Source organism: Canis lupus, chromosome 7, assembly GCF_011100685.1.
Source record: "Canis lupus familiaris isolate Mischka breed German Shepherd chromosome 7, alternate assembly UU_Cfam_GSD_1.0, whole genome shotgun sequence".
In the NCBI taxonomy this organism is placed as follows: Eukaryota; Metazoa; Chordata; class Mammalia; order Carnivora; family Canidae; genus Canis; species Canis lupus.
Genome location: NC_049228.1, coordinates 36,030,498 through 36,047,071, shown reverse-complemented (window position 1 = coordinate 36,047,071; position 16,574 = coordinate 36,030,498). Strand labels below are relative to the sequence as shown.

The 16,574-nt window shown below is 51.2% G+C and overlaps 1 protein-coding gene across 1 annotated transcript in view; it reads right to left on the bottom strand.

Annotated features, from left to right (window-relative positions):
- KIF26B (kinesin family member 26B) overlaps nucleotides 1-13,854 on the bottom strand; it is a 444,073-nt gene extending 430,219 nt beyond the window's left edge. The window contains exons 1-2 of the mRNA XM_038542770.1: nucleotides 13,659-13,854; nucleotides 12,512-12,913 (exon numbers count right to left, since the gene is read on the bottom strand). Of these exons, the coding sequence (XP_038398698.1) occupies nucleotides 12,512-12,913; nucleotides 13,659-13,721 (465 nt within the window). The 5' untranslated portion in view covers nucleotides 13,722-13,854. The remainder of the gene's footprint in view (nucleotides 1-12,511; nucleotides 12,914-13,658) is intronic.
- Nucleotides 13,855-16,574: the final 2,720 nt, after the last annotated feature.

The following is a 16,574-nucleotide window of genomic DNA, read 5'->3' as shown; positions in this document are numbered from 1 at the left end:
GTCCTGGGATCAAACCCGTGGATGTGGGGAGGGGGTGGTGTCCCTCCCTGTTCAATGGGAAGTCTGCTTCTACCTCTGCCATTCCTCTCTCTCTCTCTTTCCCATAAATAAATCTTTTTAAAAAAATAAACTAAAATAAATCCTAATCAGTATGACAGGGTTTTATTTCATGTAAAACTAACTATAAGCCATCTTTATAACTAAGGTACTATTTTTTCTCAGACATTCCTTACCAACTTGCTCTTATAAAATCGATTGTCCTTTTGTCTGCCCGAGTTTATTTCTGTGTACAAACAAAGAAGACAGTAAACTGCTTTATTAAGAAACAGGAAGGATCCTGTCCATCAGTTTACAATCCAAATTCCAATGCAGACACATCAGGGATGACAGTGCTGGCAGTACCTCTGTTTGGATGGGCAATCCAGGAGGACAGGCCTGGCTGGTTGCAGGGGGGCGCGGGGAGTCCCACAAACATGGCAACCCTAGGAACAGCTTCAGGCTCCAGGTGTAGCCAGAAACCCATGTGAGGCCTTATGAAGATCCCTTTGGAACTAGGGAGCAAGGCCTGGGTACCATAGTCTTGGGGCTCCTCTCCGACTTCAGAGACTTGCAGAGACCACCGATTCCCACTCTCCTGGTTTACAAAAGAGGAATGAAGTGCAAGCTGGCTAGCAGGCTTGCCCAAGATCCCAGTGCTAATTAGTGCTGAGGGCAAGATGGCAAACTCTTGTCTCCTCATCTAAGGATAGTCCATTCTCTACTAAACATCTGGGATTGGGGATGTCTGGGGTGGCTCAGTGGTTGAGCGTCTGCCTTTAGCTCAGGTTATGATCCCAGGGTCCCAGGATCGAGTCCCACACTGGGTTCCCTGCAGGGAGCCTGCTTCTCCCTCTGCCTGTGTCTCTGCCTCTCTCTGTGTGTCTCTCATGAATAAATAAAATCTTTAAAAAAACAACAACAACAACAACAACAACAGTGGCGGTTGCCAGCTGTTTGCCTGATCGGCTGTTTATTTTCTGTATAACCAGTTGGTTAGAGAGCTCAACAGCTTTGGGTTGTTCTTGGTTTGTTACTCGGTTAATAAGTAAGTCTCCTATTGCTGCATGAAACCACCATTTAGATGGAGCAGGACGCAGGGAAGCAGCTATTCCAACTCCAAAGAAAGCAACCACTATAAATAAGACAGTAGTGTTTCACGGGGAAGTGTGGCTGCTCATCACTGCTAATTAAAAAATGGAATCACACCACAGACAAATCTCAAGCTCTTTAAGTTCCAAGAAAAAAAATCCTGAATTCGCAATTATAAATCTCAGATATCACTCAGCTTAGATAAAGAAGCATCAAAAGCTTATATTTGTCACCACTCATGGGGCAAAAGAGATTTTAACTTATTTGCAGTTCATTCTTTAAAAATAAAGATATTTGGGGGCGCCTGGGTGGCTCAGTCGGTAAAGCACCTGCCTCCAGCTCAGGTCGTGATGCTAGAGTCCTGGGATAGAGCCCCACATGCAGCTCCCTGCTCAGCTGGGGGAGAATCTGCTTCTCCCTCTCCCTCTGCCCCTGCGCCCCACTTGTGTGCTTTCTCTAAGAAATAAATAAAATCTTTAAAAAAATAAAAATGAAAATAAAGACATTTTGTGCATAAGAACTAGCAAAGATTTTAAAACCATGCCGTGAGTGGAGAGCTAACAAACCTTTTTCCAAGAACTTTTTGTGGCTGGCGACAGTATCGAGCTTAAACTCCATTAAGCAGAAACGATGAGTCAAAATAGCCTCCCCCTGCCCAACATGGCCTGTAACACTTAAGATATATTTAGATATAGTTCTGCTTATCAAAAGAATTCAGTCTACCCCAGAGCCTTCTGATATGTTAACCCACACACAGCAGCACAGGAATATCGACCCTTTCTGGGTAAGAGTTTCCAAGAACGCTCTGAGAGCTGAAACGTGGGCAGGAAATACCCGCTCAGTGGGGGAGGGGTCTCTATTTCCAGACTTCTCCGCAAGGTCTGGGCGGCATCGATGCGATAGGATCAGCAAAGCATAACTGCAAAGAAAACTGTCTGCGAAAGATAAAACTGGATGGGAAGGCAGATAAGCCAGATTCCTGGTGTTGCCCAGATCTGCAGCATCGCCCATGCCCTCACTGGGGGAAATCTGCTCTCCCTGCTCAGGAGTGGGAATGGGAAACACAGCGTCTGCCAAGCTCCCTGGAGGGTCTCGGAGGGGGCAGGGCTTGACGAAGGGATTTCCATCTGTGACAAGGAATCTCACTCCATATTCATGGTATCGCAACTGAAAGGAGTGGCTATTTTTGTCAACTGAGCTCTCACAAATTTTCTGTGGAGTCACCCTATAAAGGAATAAATAAGCGCTTTATTTGCTGGAAGGCGAAGAAATGGAAAAGGAGAGGAGTTCACTGGCTCCGTTTTCTCTGCTGCTTTTGCGTTTTGCTGTGAGACCACTGATGAGGGAGGGAGGGAGGGAGGGAGGGATGGATGAGGGAGGGAGGGAGGGAGGGAGGGAGGGAGGGAGGGAGGGAGGGAGGGACGAAGAGGGAGGGAAGAAGGGGAGAGGGAGGGAGCTTTCATAAAATTTACCTTCCCAGGGAAAGCCACTGGAATAGACAGAAAGTGAAGGTTGGACATTACCTGGCAGGTTTCACTGACCCTCCTACCACTGCCACCAGTGCAAGGAGGAGTTCAGACAGGCTGCGCCCAAGGTCACAGGACCAGGTTCAGACAGACTGTGCCCAAGGTCACACACTTAGTGATGTAACCCAATTTGGCACCTAGGTTTGTGGACCCCAGGTCTTCCTTTTTAAGGTCATAAGCGCCTCAAAAATGGATCTCTTACCCTCTTAGTGCCGTCAACAACTCAAGTGCTGCCTCTCTACCCACTCCTGGACATGCTGTCACTGCCCACCTTTCTCGGGGCACCAGACACTCTTCTAACAGAGATCCCCAGCCACCTCCCATTCACTGAATCAGGGAAACCTCCATCATCACCTCCTTGATCTCTCCAAGGTATCTGGGAACCAGATGTTTCCCTCTGAAGCTTGCTTCTCTCTCATCCCATGACTCTACTGTCTCTGATTTTCTTCCCCTTCTTCTGGCTTCTCCCTGACTTCTCTTCTGGTTCCTCAGAGTGCCCATGCCTTCAATGTCCCTGAGTCCCACAGCTCCATGCTCTCTTGCCACGCACAGCCTCACCATCTGGGGAGAGCTCACCCTCTGGGGATGCCACCACACTCACCACCAACATCTTGAAGACCCATGTCTCCAGCTCAGAATCCCATTGGGACCCCCTAGAACATTCTGCTTCAAGCTCTACAGAGCCCAAACCAATTTTACTATCCACAACCTTCCTCGTAAATCAGACCCACAATAACAAAAACCCTATCTGCTCCTGTACCCTCCATCTCAATTAATGGCAGCAGCTCCTCACCCTTGTCCCGGCCAGAAATCAGGGAGAGCCCTAATCTTCCTCCTCTCCCTCTACCCCATATTCCCATGAATTCCAGCCCCTGTGGGTTTTCTATGTACAACATCTATGTGGTCCAAGCTGCCTCTCCATTGCCACTGCCACCGTCTTAGCATCCTCCATCACCCAGGCCATGGCGAGGGGCCTCCTTGTGGGCTCCCCGATGCTGCCCTCAGCCACTTGTGGGCTCCCCAATGCTGCCCTCAGCCTATCTTCCCTCATTGTCAGAGTAACCTTTCATAAATAGATATCTGGTCACCTCATTCTCTTCCCAAATGTCCATCAACAGTCACCCAAGGCTTATAGGGTAAAATCAGACTCTTCAGCTGCAAGGCCATTCATCCTCTCCCTGCTGCCTTTCCAGCATGTTCCTCACCTATGCACATGCTGTGCTATGGTAACAATGCACCCCTGCAGTCCCCCAAAGGGTATGACTGAGCACGCATAACCTCCTTGTGCCTTGTGTCTGCCTTTCTAACTGCCTGGATGTCAGTGCTGCCCTGCATTCAATGAGCCAGACTCCCATCCACCTGCCAAAGGCAGCTCTATCCTCCCCTCTGCTCCCTGCCAACTCACATGGCCTGTGGTCCAGCACTTACTATACTGCTCTCTAACTCTGGCTCCTTGCCTGTCTCTCAACCAGACTGAGAGCTGCTCTCAGACAGGAATTTTCATCGTTTTGGTACCTTGGTTATAATGTGGGAGAGCAGTGTAATTGATACATAAGCAGGAATCCAAAATGCTTAATGGGCATAGGAATATGAAAGCAAAGACAATAAATATTAACAAATCCAGTCAGCAGCATATTTTAGAAATACATTTTGACCAAATAGAGTTTATTATGGGAATGCAAGGATGGTTCATTATTAGGAAAACAATAATAATAATTAACAGTACTAACAGATCCAAGGAGAAAAATCATGTGATCATCTCCCTAACAACTGAGAAAGTATTTGGCAAAATAGAACATTCATTCTTGATTAAAAACACTAAATAAAATAGGAATTGATGGATACTTCCTCAATTTGTAATACTATATGTACATCTCAGTCCAAAAACCAACATCTTACTTAATGGGAAAAACTATACACATGCCCACTGTATCACATTCATTTAACACTGTATCGGGGCATTAATCAATGTAACAGAGAAAACCATTAAAGGAATAAAAACAGCAAAGGAAGAGAGTAATGATATATCTACTTGTATAAGATATATTCTCTTGAAAATCCGGGGCACCTGGGTGGCTCAGTGGTTGAGAGTCGGCCTTTGGTTCAGGTCATGATTCCAGGGTCCTAGGATCGAGTTCCGCATCAGGCTCCCTTCAGGGAGCCTGCTTCTCCCTCTGCCTATGTCTCTGCCTCTCTCTGTGTCTCTCATGAATAAATAAATAAAATCTTTGGGCAGCCCGGGCGGCCTAGCGGTTTAGTGTTGCCTTCAGCCCAGGGTGTGATCCTGGAGACTCGGGACTGAGTCCCACGTCAGGCTCCCTGCATGGAGCCTGCTTCTCCCTCTGCCTGTGTCTCTGCCTCTCTCTCTCTCTCTCTCTCTCTGTGCCTGTCATGAATAAATAAATAAATCTTTTTTAAAAATCTTTAAAAAAATTTCTTTTGAAAATCCAAGAGTACTGATTTTAAAACTAATGAACACATAGAGTTTAATAAGTAGGAAATGAAGTTAATTTACAAATCAATACCCTTCTTATGCACAATTATCAGTTAGAAGATTAAGGTGAAGAGCTCATTTATAATAGCAACAAAAGATATGAGAGTAAATTTAACAAGAAATGCACAAAGTCTATAGGAGAAAAGCCTTAAAACTTGCTGAAAAGTAGACTTGTTCAAACAGAAAATATATTCCATGTTCTTGGGAAAGATTCAACATCATAAAGACAGCAAATATCCCCCAGATTAATATATTAATTTAACATGGTCCCAATTAAAAGACTTATTTTCTGGAATTAGGCAAGTTGATTCTAAAGTTCATGTGGGAAAGAAGGAGGACTAACCAGGAAACTCCCAGAAAGGAGACACACTATTTGGGAGAGGGAGGGATAGCCCTACCAAATATTAAAACATATTACAAAGATTCTGTATTTAAAATAGCATGGGGGCCTGTGTGGCTCAGCTGGTTGGGCATCCAACTTGGTTTTGTCTCAGGTCATGATTTCATGGTGGTGGGATCGAGCCCCACTCAGGTTCCCCACTCAGCACAGAGTCTGCTTCAGAGTCTCTCTCCCTCCCCCTCCTCCTTCCCTCCCCCATGTGCACACACACACTCTCTCTCTCTAAAGCAAATAAAAATCTAAAAATATAAATAAAATAAAGTAAAATAGCATGGAACTGGCACACGAAGAGACAGATACACAGCACATAGCAGAAGATACAGCGACAGACCCAAGTCCACCTGAAAAGTTGGTTTATGATAATGATAGTATCTCAGATCAGTGGGGGGAATATGGATGATGAATGTTTGAACTGGTGACAACTGGATAGACATTTAGAAGATGATAAACTCGATGTGTACCTTTCATTATATACCAAAGTGACTTCCCAGTGGATCAGACCTCTAAATATTTAAAAGGAAACCACAGAAATACTCAAAGAAAACATAAGCGAATTCCTTTGAAACCTGAAAGTGATAGCCTTTGTAATCATAACTTGAAATCCAACTTCCTTAGATGGGTTCTGGAGCTCATTTATTATTTTTTTAAAGATTTTATTTATTAAAAAAAAAGATTTTATTTATTTATTCACGAGAGAGAGAGAGAGAGAGAGAGAGAGAGGCAGAGACACAGGCAGAGGGAGAAGCAGGCTCCATGCAGGGAGCCCAATGTGGGACTCGATCCTGGGCCCCCAGGATCACGCCCTGGGCTGAAGGCGGCGCTAAACCTCTGAGCCACTGGGGCTGCCCATGATTCACTATTTTGATAAGCACTTTTTTAAAGTAAGTTCCAAACCCAGCGTGGAGCCCAACACGGGGCTTGAACTCAGGACCCCAAGATCAAGACCTGAGCCAAGATCAGGGGTTGGATGCTTAACTGGCTTAGCCACCCAGGTGCCCCTTGATAAAACATTCTTAAAGTAATTTAGGAATAGAGGTTTATTCCCTGTCCTTTGGCACCTACACAAATACACTCTACAAGATTTCAGACTGGCGCATTAAGTATGAAAGATCAGCGGGAACCCACTGAAACCTTGCTTCTTTGCCACAATAAGACCACAGAGGAGGTTTAAAAAAAAAAAAAAAGAGGTAAAGAAAAGATGTTATGGTCAGCACGTGATTCAAGAGAGTCAAAAGGAAATCAGTTTATTCTCCTGAAAACAGACCATGAGCCCTGAAAGAAGCCAGCAACCTGCCATGGGCAGAACAGAGCTGAAGTCTGGCAGCCCTTGGGCCGCGGTGCTGAGACATCCCCCTGAAGAACTCTCCCCCCTAGGAGGCCAGTGCAGGGTGCCCCCGACAGGGTTTTCAAGAAAGGGCAGGCAACAGAGAGTCTCAAGTGAGCGAAGAGAAATATGCGGAAGTTCCTTTCCCCGCTGCATTACATTCCAGCCAAGAAAATTACTCAGTTCACAATCCTGACAACCCCATATATTTTTCCCACCACCCCCTGAAAAGTGATGCTACCGTCTGTGAGCCCAGGAAAAACAATCGTAACTCTCCTCTCCCTCTCTCTCTCTCTCTCTCTCTAAGGTCGAGGGGGGGGGGGGGGTCTCCGACTCAGCCAGTTATCCTAACAGTGACTCTCAAGGGACTCGACGGGGAAGCTCCCTTGGATTTCTCTGTACCTTGCATCTTTACTCATGCTTCCTTTTTGTGACCTGAACCACATAAATCACTTGAATTCCAGAGTAAAGAAATTGGATTCATCTTTACTTTGCTATAGGAGATCTGATGTACGGGGAGGAGGAGGCATGGCTGAGTACAGTGCCTAGCACATCCTCAGGCCAATAATTTGCTAGCCGTTTATAATCATCATCATTACCATCACCATTAGGATTACTTGATGAATGGCACGATCTGTGATATGCCAAAGAGCAACTCATGTTGCCTAAATTTTATTGACTTAATCGTTCCAAATGCTGACAAATTACTAGCCTCAGTCATTTAAAAATCACATTTCTAATGCAATAATCCTATCTGCGATGAGTGTGGAAGACATTACTACAGCCCAGGGATTTTTACAAAGTGAATTAAGTCACTATAAAAACTGACCGTGTTGGTTCACAATTAAAAGTCTGGTGGAATGAAATGCCATTACCCAGAGCTTGCTAAGCCCGAAGGAAGAGATTACCACTCACGTGGCTCTACTGGGAATGTTTTTAGAATCCCTAAAATGTTTCAGAAGTGTTCTCATTACTGATATTATCTATCAGCTGATTTTGTATCGAAAATATTTCTGAAGTGGGAAAGATTCAAATAACGTTTTCTGAAAATAGCCATGTGCTCTTAAAAAGATTTCAGGTTAAGGGATCCCTGGGTGGCGCAGCGGTTTGGCGCCTGCCTTTGGCCCAGGGCACGATCCTGGAGACCCAGGATCGAATCCCACGTCAGGTTCCCGGTGCATGAAGCCTGCTTCTCCCTCTGCCTGTGTCTCTGCCTCTCTCTCTCTGTGTCTATCATGAATAAATAAATAAAATCTTAAAAAAAAAAAAAAAAAGATTTCAGGTTAAAAAAAAAAGATTCCTGGTAAACTTCTCTCTTAATTAGTATGTATTTAAAATGCAACATGTATTGTATCTGTAATGAATCATACCATGCATGGCTTCTAGAGGAATCTCTACATGGAGTAATTTTTTCATACCTGTCTTGGAGCTGGGAAAAATACAGAAATACACACACAGACACACACATACACACACACACACACACACACACACACACACACATATATTCCCCAAGTCTAGACTTACTTGGGCTCTGGCTATTTAGAGTCTACGTTTGGTGTTTTTAAACCCCTATGACACATTCCTTTCTTTCATCTCTCTAATTCCTGGCCACCCTCTCAGTATGTCTGGCTAATCTTCCTGATATTTCTGGGGCATAAATGGTCCCAGAATACTTGACTGAGAGAAAATCAGATAGGAATGTTGTTGTGAACATTTTTTTTTTTTTACAAAAAAGATTTTCTTTTATTGATATGGAAACGAACAGATGCCTGATACCCTTTTGCCAACCCGAAACATTTCTGCTTGCTCCAGGGAATTCTTTGGGGCTGATGTTTCCTAGAGTTCCCACTGTCAATTCAAAAGTTGTGTCTCAGTTACCAGAATGATCTAGGATTGCTCAAAGGTGGGAGATTCATTCCTTGGCCCTTATTTCTGCTTGGTGCCTTGATTGTGCATAAAATGGGAAAGACACTCGTGCCAGTGGATATGAAATGGTTTTAGATTTACACACTGGAACGCTACAATGGGCAAAAGGACTGTTTTTACTGCAAATCCCCACACTTCACAAATCCACATTCTTTCATCTGACCCCTTCTACTTACCAGCCCTAGAAAAAGACATGATATAAACCCAGTAAGTACCTTTTTACTGACTGAGGTAATAAAAGTCAATCCAAATGTTTTACAATCCGCCACCAGGCACAGATCTTTACGCACCCAGGTAAGTTGTTATTTGAAGGGACAAATCCAGAGCATCGTCAACAGTTGCGTGAGCTCACAGTTGCCATTTCTACACCCCAGAGTCTTTTGTATTCCTAAATCTGCCTCTCTCCAGAAACCTCACACTCAGTGCATGGGAAACCAAACCCATTATCAGCCTTCTCTCTGGGAAACTCCCAAATCCGGATCTCCTCTTGTCTCCTGCCTCAGTTAACACCATCCCTACCCACAGAGTTAGTTACCTGAGCTAGAAACCTCCAAGTCCTGTTGCCTTCTGCCCTGATGCCTTATTCTCCTGGGACACGGGACTCCCAGGAATGCTCAGAATAGGGTGGTCACTCCTCAGGCCATCAGAGCCACTGTCTAAATGCTGGGATGGGCCAGACGCCCTCAGTGGGCTCGCCAGAACTTCAGCTCCCCCCTTAACCAACTGTCCCCGAGATAAAACCGGGAGGATTCAAGGGGGCTTGCTATCTACCCATGAGTGCAGAGTGAGAACTCCTATGGCTGTACATTTGGAAAATGTACTGATGAAATGAGAAACTGAAAGTGGATAATCTTTCATAAAAAAAAAAAAAAAAAAACCTGTAACTACATAAAACATAAATCCAACAGTATCTGGGCTAATTAATAATCGTCAACCCCCATATCTTTCTCCAAAGAAAGTCATAAATATGGACAAAAGCTGATTTACTCAATGTCACTAAATAAATTAGTGGTGGAGAAAGAACTAAAACCAAATCCAGCCTAAAACAGTAAGATTCTTGAATGTGCTATTCTGCCTCTGACTTCTAAATGTCCACCTAGGAGACTTTTAATACCACCTAGTAGAGTTTAATATTCTGTTTAAGAAAATATTCCCCAAATACAATTAAGCGTCATAAGTGAATTACAATGATCGTTTTTGCTAATTATCCCTCAAAAACATGCCTTTATCTTCTAGACTCTTACTCTCCAGGGCAAATTGCATGTTGGAGGCACAATGACATCTCTTAGGCTAATGAAACTTAACTCTTTTGGTGCCTGAGAGCCTACAGAGGTTCACAGTTTGCTCATAAATCCAGCCCTGGGAAGAAGGCAGGCCTTCTTCATGGGCCTCCATCCATCCACGGGCCTCCATCCATCATGCTCAAGAGAACACAGCATTTGTTGCCTTAAAATATAGCAGGCTTGAAAACTGGAATGGAAATTGTACCTCAACTGAGGGTACTGGTGCTTTAAAAATAAAGAAAAGGCTGAACTTTTATTAATTATTATTATTATTATTATTATTATTATTATTATTCCCAGAGATACGCAGAAGATTTGTAGTTAAAACTGAGGCCCCCTACCTCATGACTAACAATGAGGCAATCCAGGTATTGTTGTTTCTGGCTAAGTCTTGTGCAGTCCCTGTACCAAATGTCATGTTTCATTTTTTTATGCTACATCCCATATAAAACTCCAGGCAACTGCGGCACTGTGTGATATTCCTGTGTGACTCTCCTACAGACATGCCTGGGTCACTGTAAGCTGGTGCAGAGCACTGAGCTTCATTGTCGACGATGGGTTCCCCAGGGTCCCGTTAATTTCATCATGTAAATACAATTGGCAAATATATTGACCTGCCTCCTGTAACACTGGGAATGGATGGTCCTGGTGCTTCCAACAAAATCCAAAATCAATTTTGTCACCAGAGTCCACAACATAGGATAGATGCATTTGAATTTGGACATTTGTTTCTTCTTCCTCTAGGCTTCCTTCCTTTCCTCTATTTGTATGAAAAGAGTAGATTTTGATTGACCTTTGCACATAGCAGCACTCAGCAACCCAAATAAGCTATTCCTAGAACAGGCTCTTGAGAATGTTCTAGAATGTTTTGGTAGGCTGCAACTTACTAGGATTACCACCTAGCAGATGGTGCCATGCGTTCTGGACCCCTTGAAGAACCAAGGTTTTTCAAGATTTGTCAGGTGGTCTAGTCTGGTTGTTCCATCTCACAGCACCCCACACTCTTCCTCTGTAGGACTTAGGGCACATGGGAGCAAATTCTGAATTGTGCGTTTTGCGGTCAATGTCTGTATCCTCCGTTAGAATACACGCTCCGTGTGGACAAGGACTGTAGGTACCTGTTATTTCATTGCTGTGCCTAACACAGTGCCCTGACTGTGGTGGGAAATCAGAGACTATTGATAAACGATCAAAAGAGTAAATAAATGTGTGAGTGAAACAGTGTTAAATTGGAGGATACTGAATGCAAGTATAAAATAAGCTTTTATATTCCCTGAGATTGTTCTCGGAGAGCCGGGGCAGATTTATCACCAAACTGCAGAAATGGCATACCGACAACAATCCACAAGTTAATTATTCTTGAGATAAATTCGGAATTCATAAAACCAATTCTCTGGGTGGTAATTCTCTGGGTGTAAAATTTTACAACCTCTGTGGGTATTTGTGTAATTTAACCCTTGCAATATGAAAACATTGACGTGTGTGAATTTAGATAAGCAGACGAGGCAAGCAGGTGCAGTTACCGCTAAATTTCACGACTGAAAATCACAGCATTTCATTTCAAAAGGCACAGGAATATAAATCCGAAAATGCCACTGAGCGGTGTCAGAAATCCCCACAGCTATGCGCTCTGTTTTCTGGATATTTCTCTCTAACCACTGATAAAAACTCTTTGAAGTGGAAGAGTAAATATTATCACTTGATAGTACTTGGGCCCAACAGTGCAAACACAATTGCATTGTGTTACACTCTGGGGTCTCATGAACACACCACGCCGAGGCAGCGTTGCCATGGAGGAGCCGCCGCGGCCGCTGCGCGCTGTGCCCGGGGCGCGGGAGGGGCGCCGGAGCCGGCCTCGGGGCAGCCCCGCTCCCAGGCGCGCCCACCCCAACCCTCCTCAGCCACACACGCGGAATGCTAGGGGGGAAATGCTGGCGCTCGAGTCGGAGTCTCTGTTTCCGTCATCCTGGGAACGAAGGCCCCCGAACAGGCGAAGGGAAACGCCACCCCTAAGTATCAGCTCGCCTGTCCTCGTCCCACGGGTATTCGCAGAAGGAGCGCGGGGCGGTGGGGAGGAGAGTCGAAGGCCCGGCCAGCAGTGCGCGCGCGAGGCAGGGAGGGGGCCCCCAGCGCGGGTGCCCAGCGTCCCCCGGCGCACGGCAGGGGCTGGGTCTCGGGGGACGGAGCACCCCCCGCTCCCGGGCCGACGGCAGGTGGCCGGGGGCGGGGAGCACGACGCGCTCGCTGTCCCGAGCGGAGCGGAGCGCGGCCGCACCAAAGCGCGGCGCACACCCAGTGGGCGGAGAGGCCCCCGCGCACCTCCCCGCTGCGTGCCCCCGGGGCGCGCGCTCGCCGCCACCCCCACCCCCACCCCGCCCCCGGGGTCCGGGGGCCCAGCCGCCCCCGCCCGCCCCCGCGTGGCCTCACCTTGCCGGGGAAGGGCCCCGGGAGGAGCAGCTTCAGCGCCTGCCTCTTCAGCTCCACCAGGCGGGCGTTGCAGTTCTCGCACCAGACGCCGCGGTCCGAGCCGGGGGAGGAGCCGCCGCCGCTGCCGGAGCCCGGGGAGCCGGTGCCGAAGCCCGGCGAGCCGCCCAGGGAGCCCGGCGAGCTGGTGCCGATGCCCGGGGAGGCGGGGCCCGGGGAGCCCGTGAAGGAGCCGGGGGACGAGGTGCCCGAGCCGGGGGACGGGGTCCCCGACGAGCCGAGCGCCGAGCCCGCGCCCTCGGGGGTGGGCCGGCTGCCGGCGCGCGACTCCTCGTACGCTTTCCGGTACCAGCTCTCGGGGGAGAAGGGCGCCGCGGGCTTGGTGGGCGAGCAGACCTCGTTCACCTGCGGGGTAGACGTGCAGAGTCAGGGGCCGTGGGGCGCCCGCGCCCCCGCGCCCCCAGGGCCCGGCCGAGCGCCACGGCCGCGCGCCCCGGACCCTCCGAGCCCTGCGGCGGAAGGTGCCTCCGTCTGTCCCGCTCACCGTCCCCGCCGCTCGGGTGCCCCTGCGCGGCTTCCCCGGCGCCGGCGCACTCCTCCTCGGGTCCGGAGGGGAGGGCTGGCTCGGGGGCTTCCCGCGGGTCCTGCGAGGGGGAACCCATACAGTCACCCATCCCGGGAAAAGCCCCGGTTCGAGATCCTGGAAGACGCTATGCCGCGGGCTGAGGGTGGGGGAGCATCTGGGTTTTTTATTCATCTGGGGTGCAGCCCTGCGGATCCTGAAGGTACATGGAAGGAGCTCCAGGCTCCGGGGAAATGATCGCGAGGAACCGCAGAGAATTCGTGCACACCCTCCCCCTGGTCGGCTTAACTCTGCCTGGAAGTGCACGAATGCTGCAAAAGTTAGGGGTGCGGGGACCGCCAGGATCGCGGGGACTGAGAAAATCCTGGGGGCCCGGCGAGCGTGCGGGCGTCCTCGCGGGCGGACCCGCCTCCGTGCACGCACGCCCAGCCCGCCCGGCGGAGGCGCCCCTGCGGCGGCGGGAGAGCCCGGGGCCGCCCCGTGGAGCCGCCCGCCGCGGGGAAAGGGGCCCCCGGGTCGAGGAGGGCGCCGGGAACGCGCCTCCGCATTGTACCCGTCACAACTTACCCCGTATTTCTTGCCCCTGCTGGAGACCGCCAGCCTCTCTTTATTCCCAGCTACCGAATTCATGGTGGCTTTTCCAGCGGAGAGGGTCTAGATGTTCCACCAACGCTACATCCAGAAGGTCTTCCAACCCAGAAGGGTCCCCCCGTGGTCGGGGGCCGCCTCTTGGCCCTCAAGTCAAGATTTCTTAATTGGGGGGGGGGGGGGGGCGAGAGAATCGAAGCAAATGGAGCCCAGAAGTAATAGCACTAATTTGCAGAACGGGTTGGAGTGGCTGGTTTATTCTCCTCCTCAAATAATGCTCTTCCCCATCCTCTTCGGCCTCCTCCAGTCGCGCGTTTTCTTCTCACGGTCACATCCGGATCATTGGCATTTCCCCCCCGGCCAAGTGCGCGAGGGAAGCGAGGAGGGCGGCCGGGCACACGCGGCTGCAGGGACGGTGGGCGAGCCCCGCGCCGCGCCCCGGCCGGCGACCGGCGGCGGGAACTTGTCTCCTCCACGGAGCTCGGTAACTGAGTTCAAAGAAATTCTCCCAAAATATAAAGATCCAGGCTCGGGGAGGAGCCTCGGCGCGTGGCGGAGCCAATATCCGCCAGCCCGCTCGGCCTGACAGTTGCGCGAGGGCAGGGAGAGGCGGCTCGGCGTGGCCCGGGCGCCGCCGCGGTCAGTGCGCGCGTGTGCGCCCGGGCGCAGCGCGGAGCCTCGGGAACCGCCGCCCCGCCGCCCGGGAGCCCGCCGCCCGCCCGCCGCCGCCGCCGCCGCCGCGCCGCCCCGGATCCATTTTATGCGGCGGCGCGCCCGCCTGACAGCGCGAGGCGAGCGCCGGGGGGGCGGGGGGCAGGTCGTAAATCTCGCCCCTCGCGGGGAAGTTCCTGGAGAGCGGCCGGCGGCCGGGGCCCTAATGAGACGCCGCTGCGCGCGCCTGGCGCCGAGGGGCAGCGCCGAGCCCGAGGGCTGCGCAGAAATGGGCCCGGGCCTCCCCGCCCCCAAGTGCTTTCTCTTCCTGGCAAGGCTTGCAGTTCTGCCTTTGAAACGCCGTGTGAAAAAGGGACTGAGTCACAAACAAGTCCGCAAACATGCCGGGTCCTCCCCCCCGCCCTTTGTTCTCCGAGACCTGCCCTGCAAACCTTCTCGGGATCGCCCTGCCAAGCCCCGGGCCGGCCAGCGGGCTCCCCCGCCCAGCCCACCGCCGGAGGACCGGGGACCTTCGCGGGCGCCCCCTCCCCGGGCGGCGCGCCCCGATCTGCGACGTGCCGGGCCGCCCAGGGCTGGCCCAGGTGAGCGAGCCCGGGATCGCGCGAGCCGCCGCCGCGCGGGGGACACTGAGGGATCCGCCGGGTGCGCTCGCACCGCGGGCCCGGAGAGGGGCGTGTGCGGGCCGACCTCGCCGCGCCGCGCCCCGGGCGCCCCCCTCGGCTGCCCGCCTTCCCTTCCGTCCCGCGCCTGGACCCGCGGAGCCCCGGAGCCCCCCAGCCGCCGCCCCCCGCGCGGCGCCGGAGAGCGCAGGAAACCGGCATCTGCCAGGCTCCACACGTGGCTGCTCCGGGGTGTCATTTTTCATTTCCCGGGAGGACATTTCTCCCGGTGAGCCGGCAGGTCTGTTTTGTGGTGACCTTTAATTAACACCCCGAGAGACGCCTGGAGGAGGACCGGCCCAGCGCGGGGTCACGTGGGGTGTAATGGCATCTCCGCTCCCGGAGACACCGGCCTGGGGGTGGGCGAGGGCTCCAAGGCCGGTAGGGGCTTTCCAGGGGCTCGCCTCCTTCTGCGATACGGAGGGGGCGGAAGACACCCTTCTGGGGGCGCTGAAGCCCCGGGGCGACGCCCCTCCCGCCCAGCTCCGGGGGATTGTTCCGCGCCCCCCTCTCGCGGCCGCCCACCCGCCGCAGCCCGGGCATGGGAAGATCTCAGCCGCCAGAGCGAGGTAAGAGGTCAAAATGAAGATGTCGAGAACAGTGTGGAAGTTTCCATTACGTTCCTGCTTCCAATTTAAAAGCGATCACATCGAGAGAGAGGACCTCGGGGGGCAGGTACGCCTCCAGGCGGCCCACGGCAGCTGCGGCCACATCTGTATTCAGCTGAGCTGCGGAGGAAACGGCCTGTCCTCTCGCGCCGCGCCGCGGAACAGCAGCGAGCGGCCCGGAGAGAGGGACCAGCCGGAGGGGCCCGGGGGGGCGGGGCGGGGCCGGGCCGGGCCGGGGGGCGGGGGGAGTCGAGGGAGAGCTGCTGCGGCGCTGCGACATCCACCTTGGAGACGCCCGAGACCAGAGCTGGTCTGATTCGCATCCCCGAGGAGCTGGGTCCCCAAAGTGTGTTTGGTGAGCTCCGAGCGCCCTCTGTTGATAACGGTTTACAACCGGGGCCCCCGCAGGAGAGTTCGGTTCGAGGCTTTTAAAGATGGACGGAACATTCACGTACAGTGCAAGGCACACATCTTTCAAAAAAAGAAAGTGTACAGTTCTGTGAATTTTGCTAAATATATGCTCCCGGGCACCTGGATGGCTCAGGGCTGAGCGTCCGCCTTTGGCTCAGGTCGTGATCCTGGGGTCCTGGGATGGCGTCCTTTCTCTCCCTCTGCCTATGTCTCTGCCTCTCTCTGTGTGTCGCTCATAAATAAATAAAATCTTTAATTAATTAATTAACTCCCATGCAATCCACCCCCTCAATCAGGTATAGATTTCTGTTAGTCCACAAAGCTCTCTCCTGCCTTTCCTCCAGCGTCCCACCCCTGAGGCACAGCCACTGCTCTGATTTCCATCACCATGGATTCCTTTTGCCTGATCTTGAACTTTTTATTCATAGAATCCAGGCGGTATGCGTTCTTTTGTGTTTGGCTTCTGTCACTTAGTGCAAAGTTTTTGAGCTTCATGAGGTTGGGTCCAGGTCTGTGATCTGCCTGTACCGTTTTTCAGGGCTTGT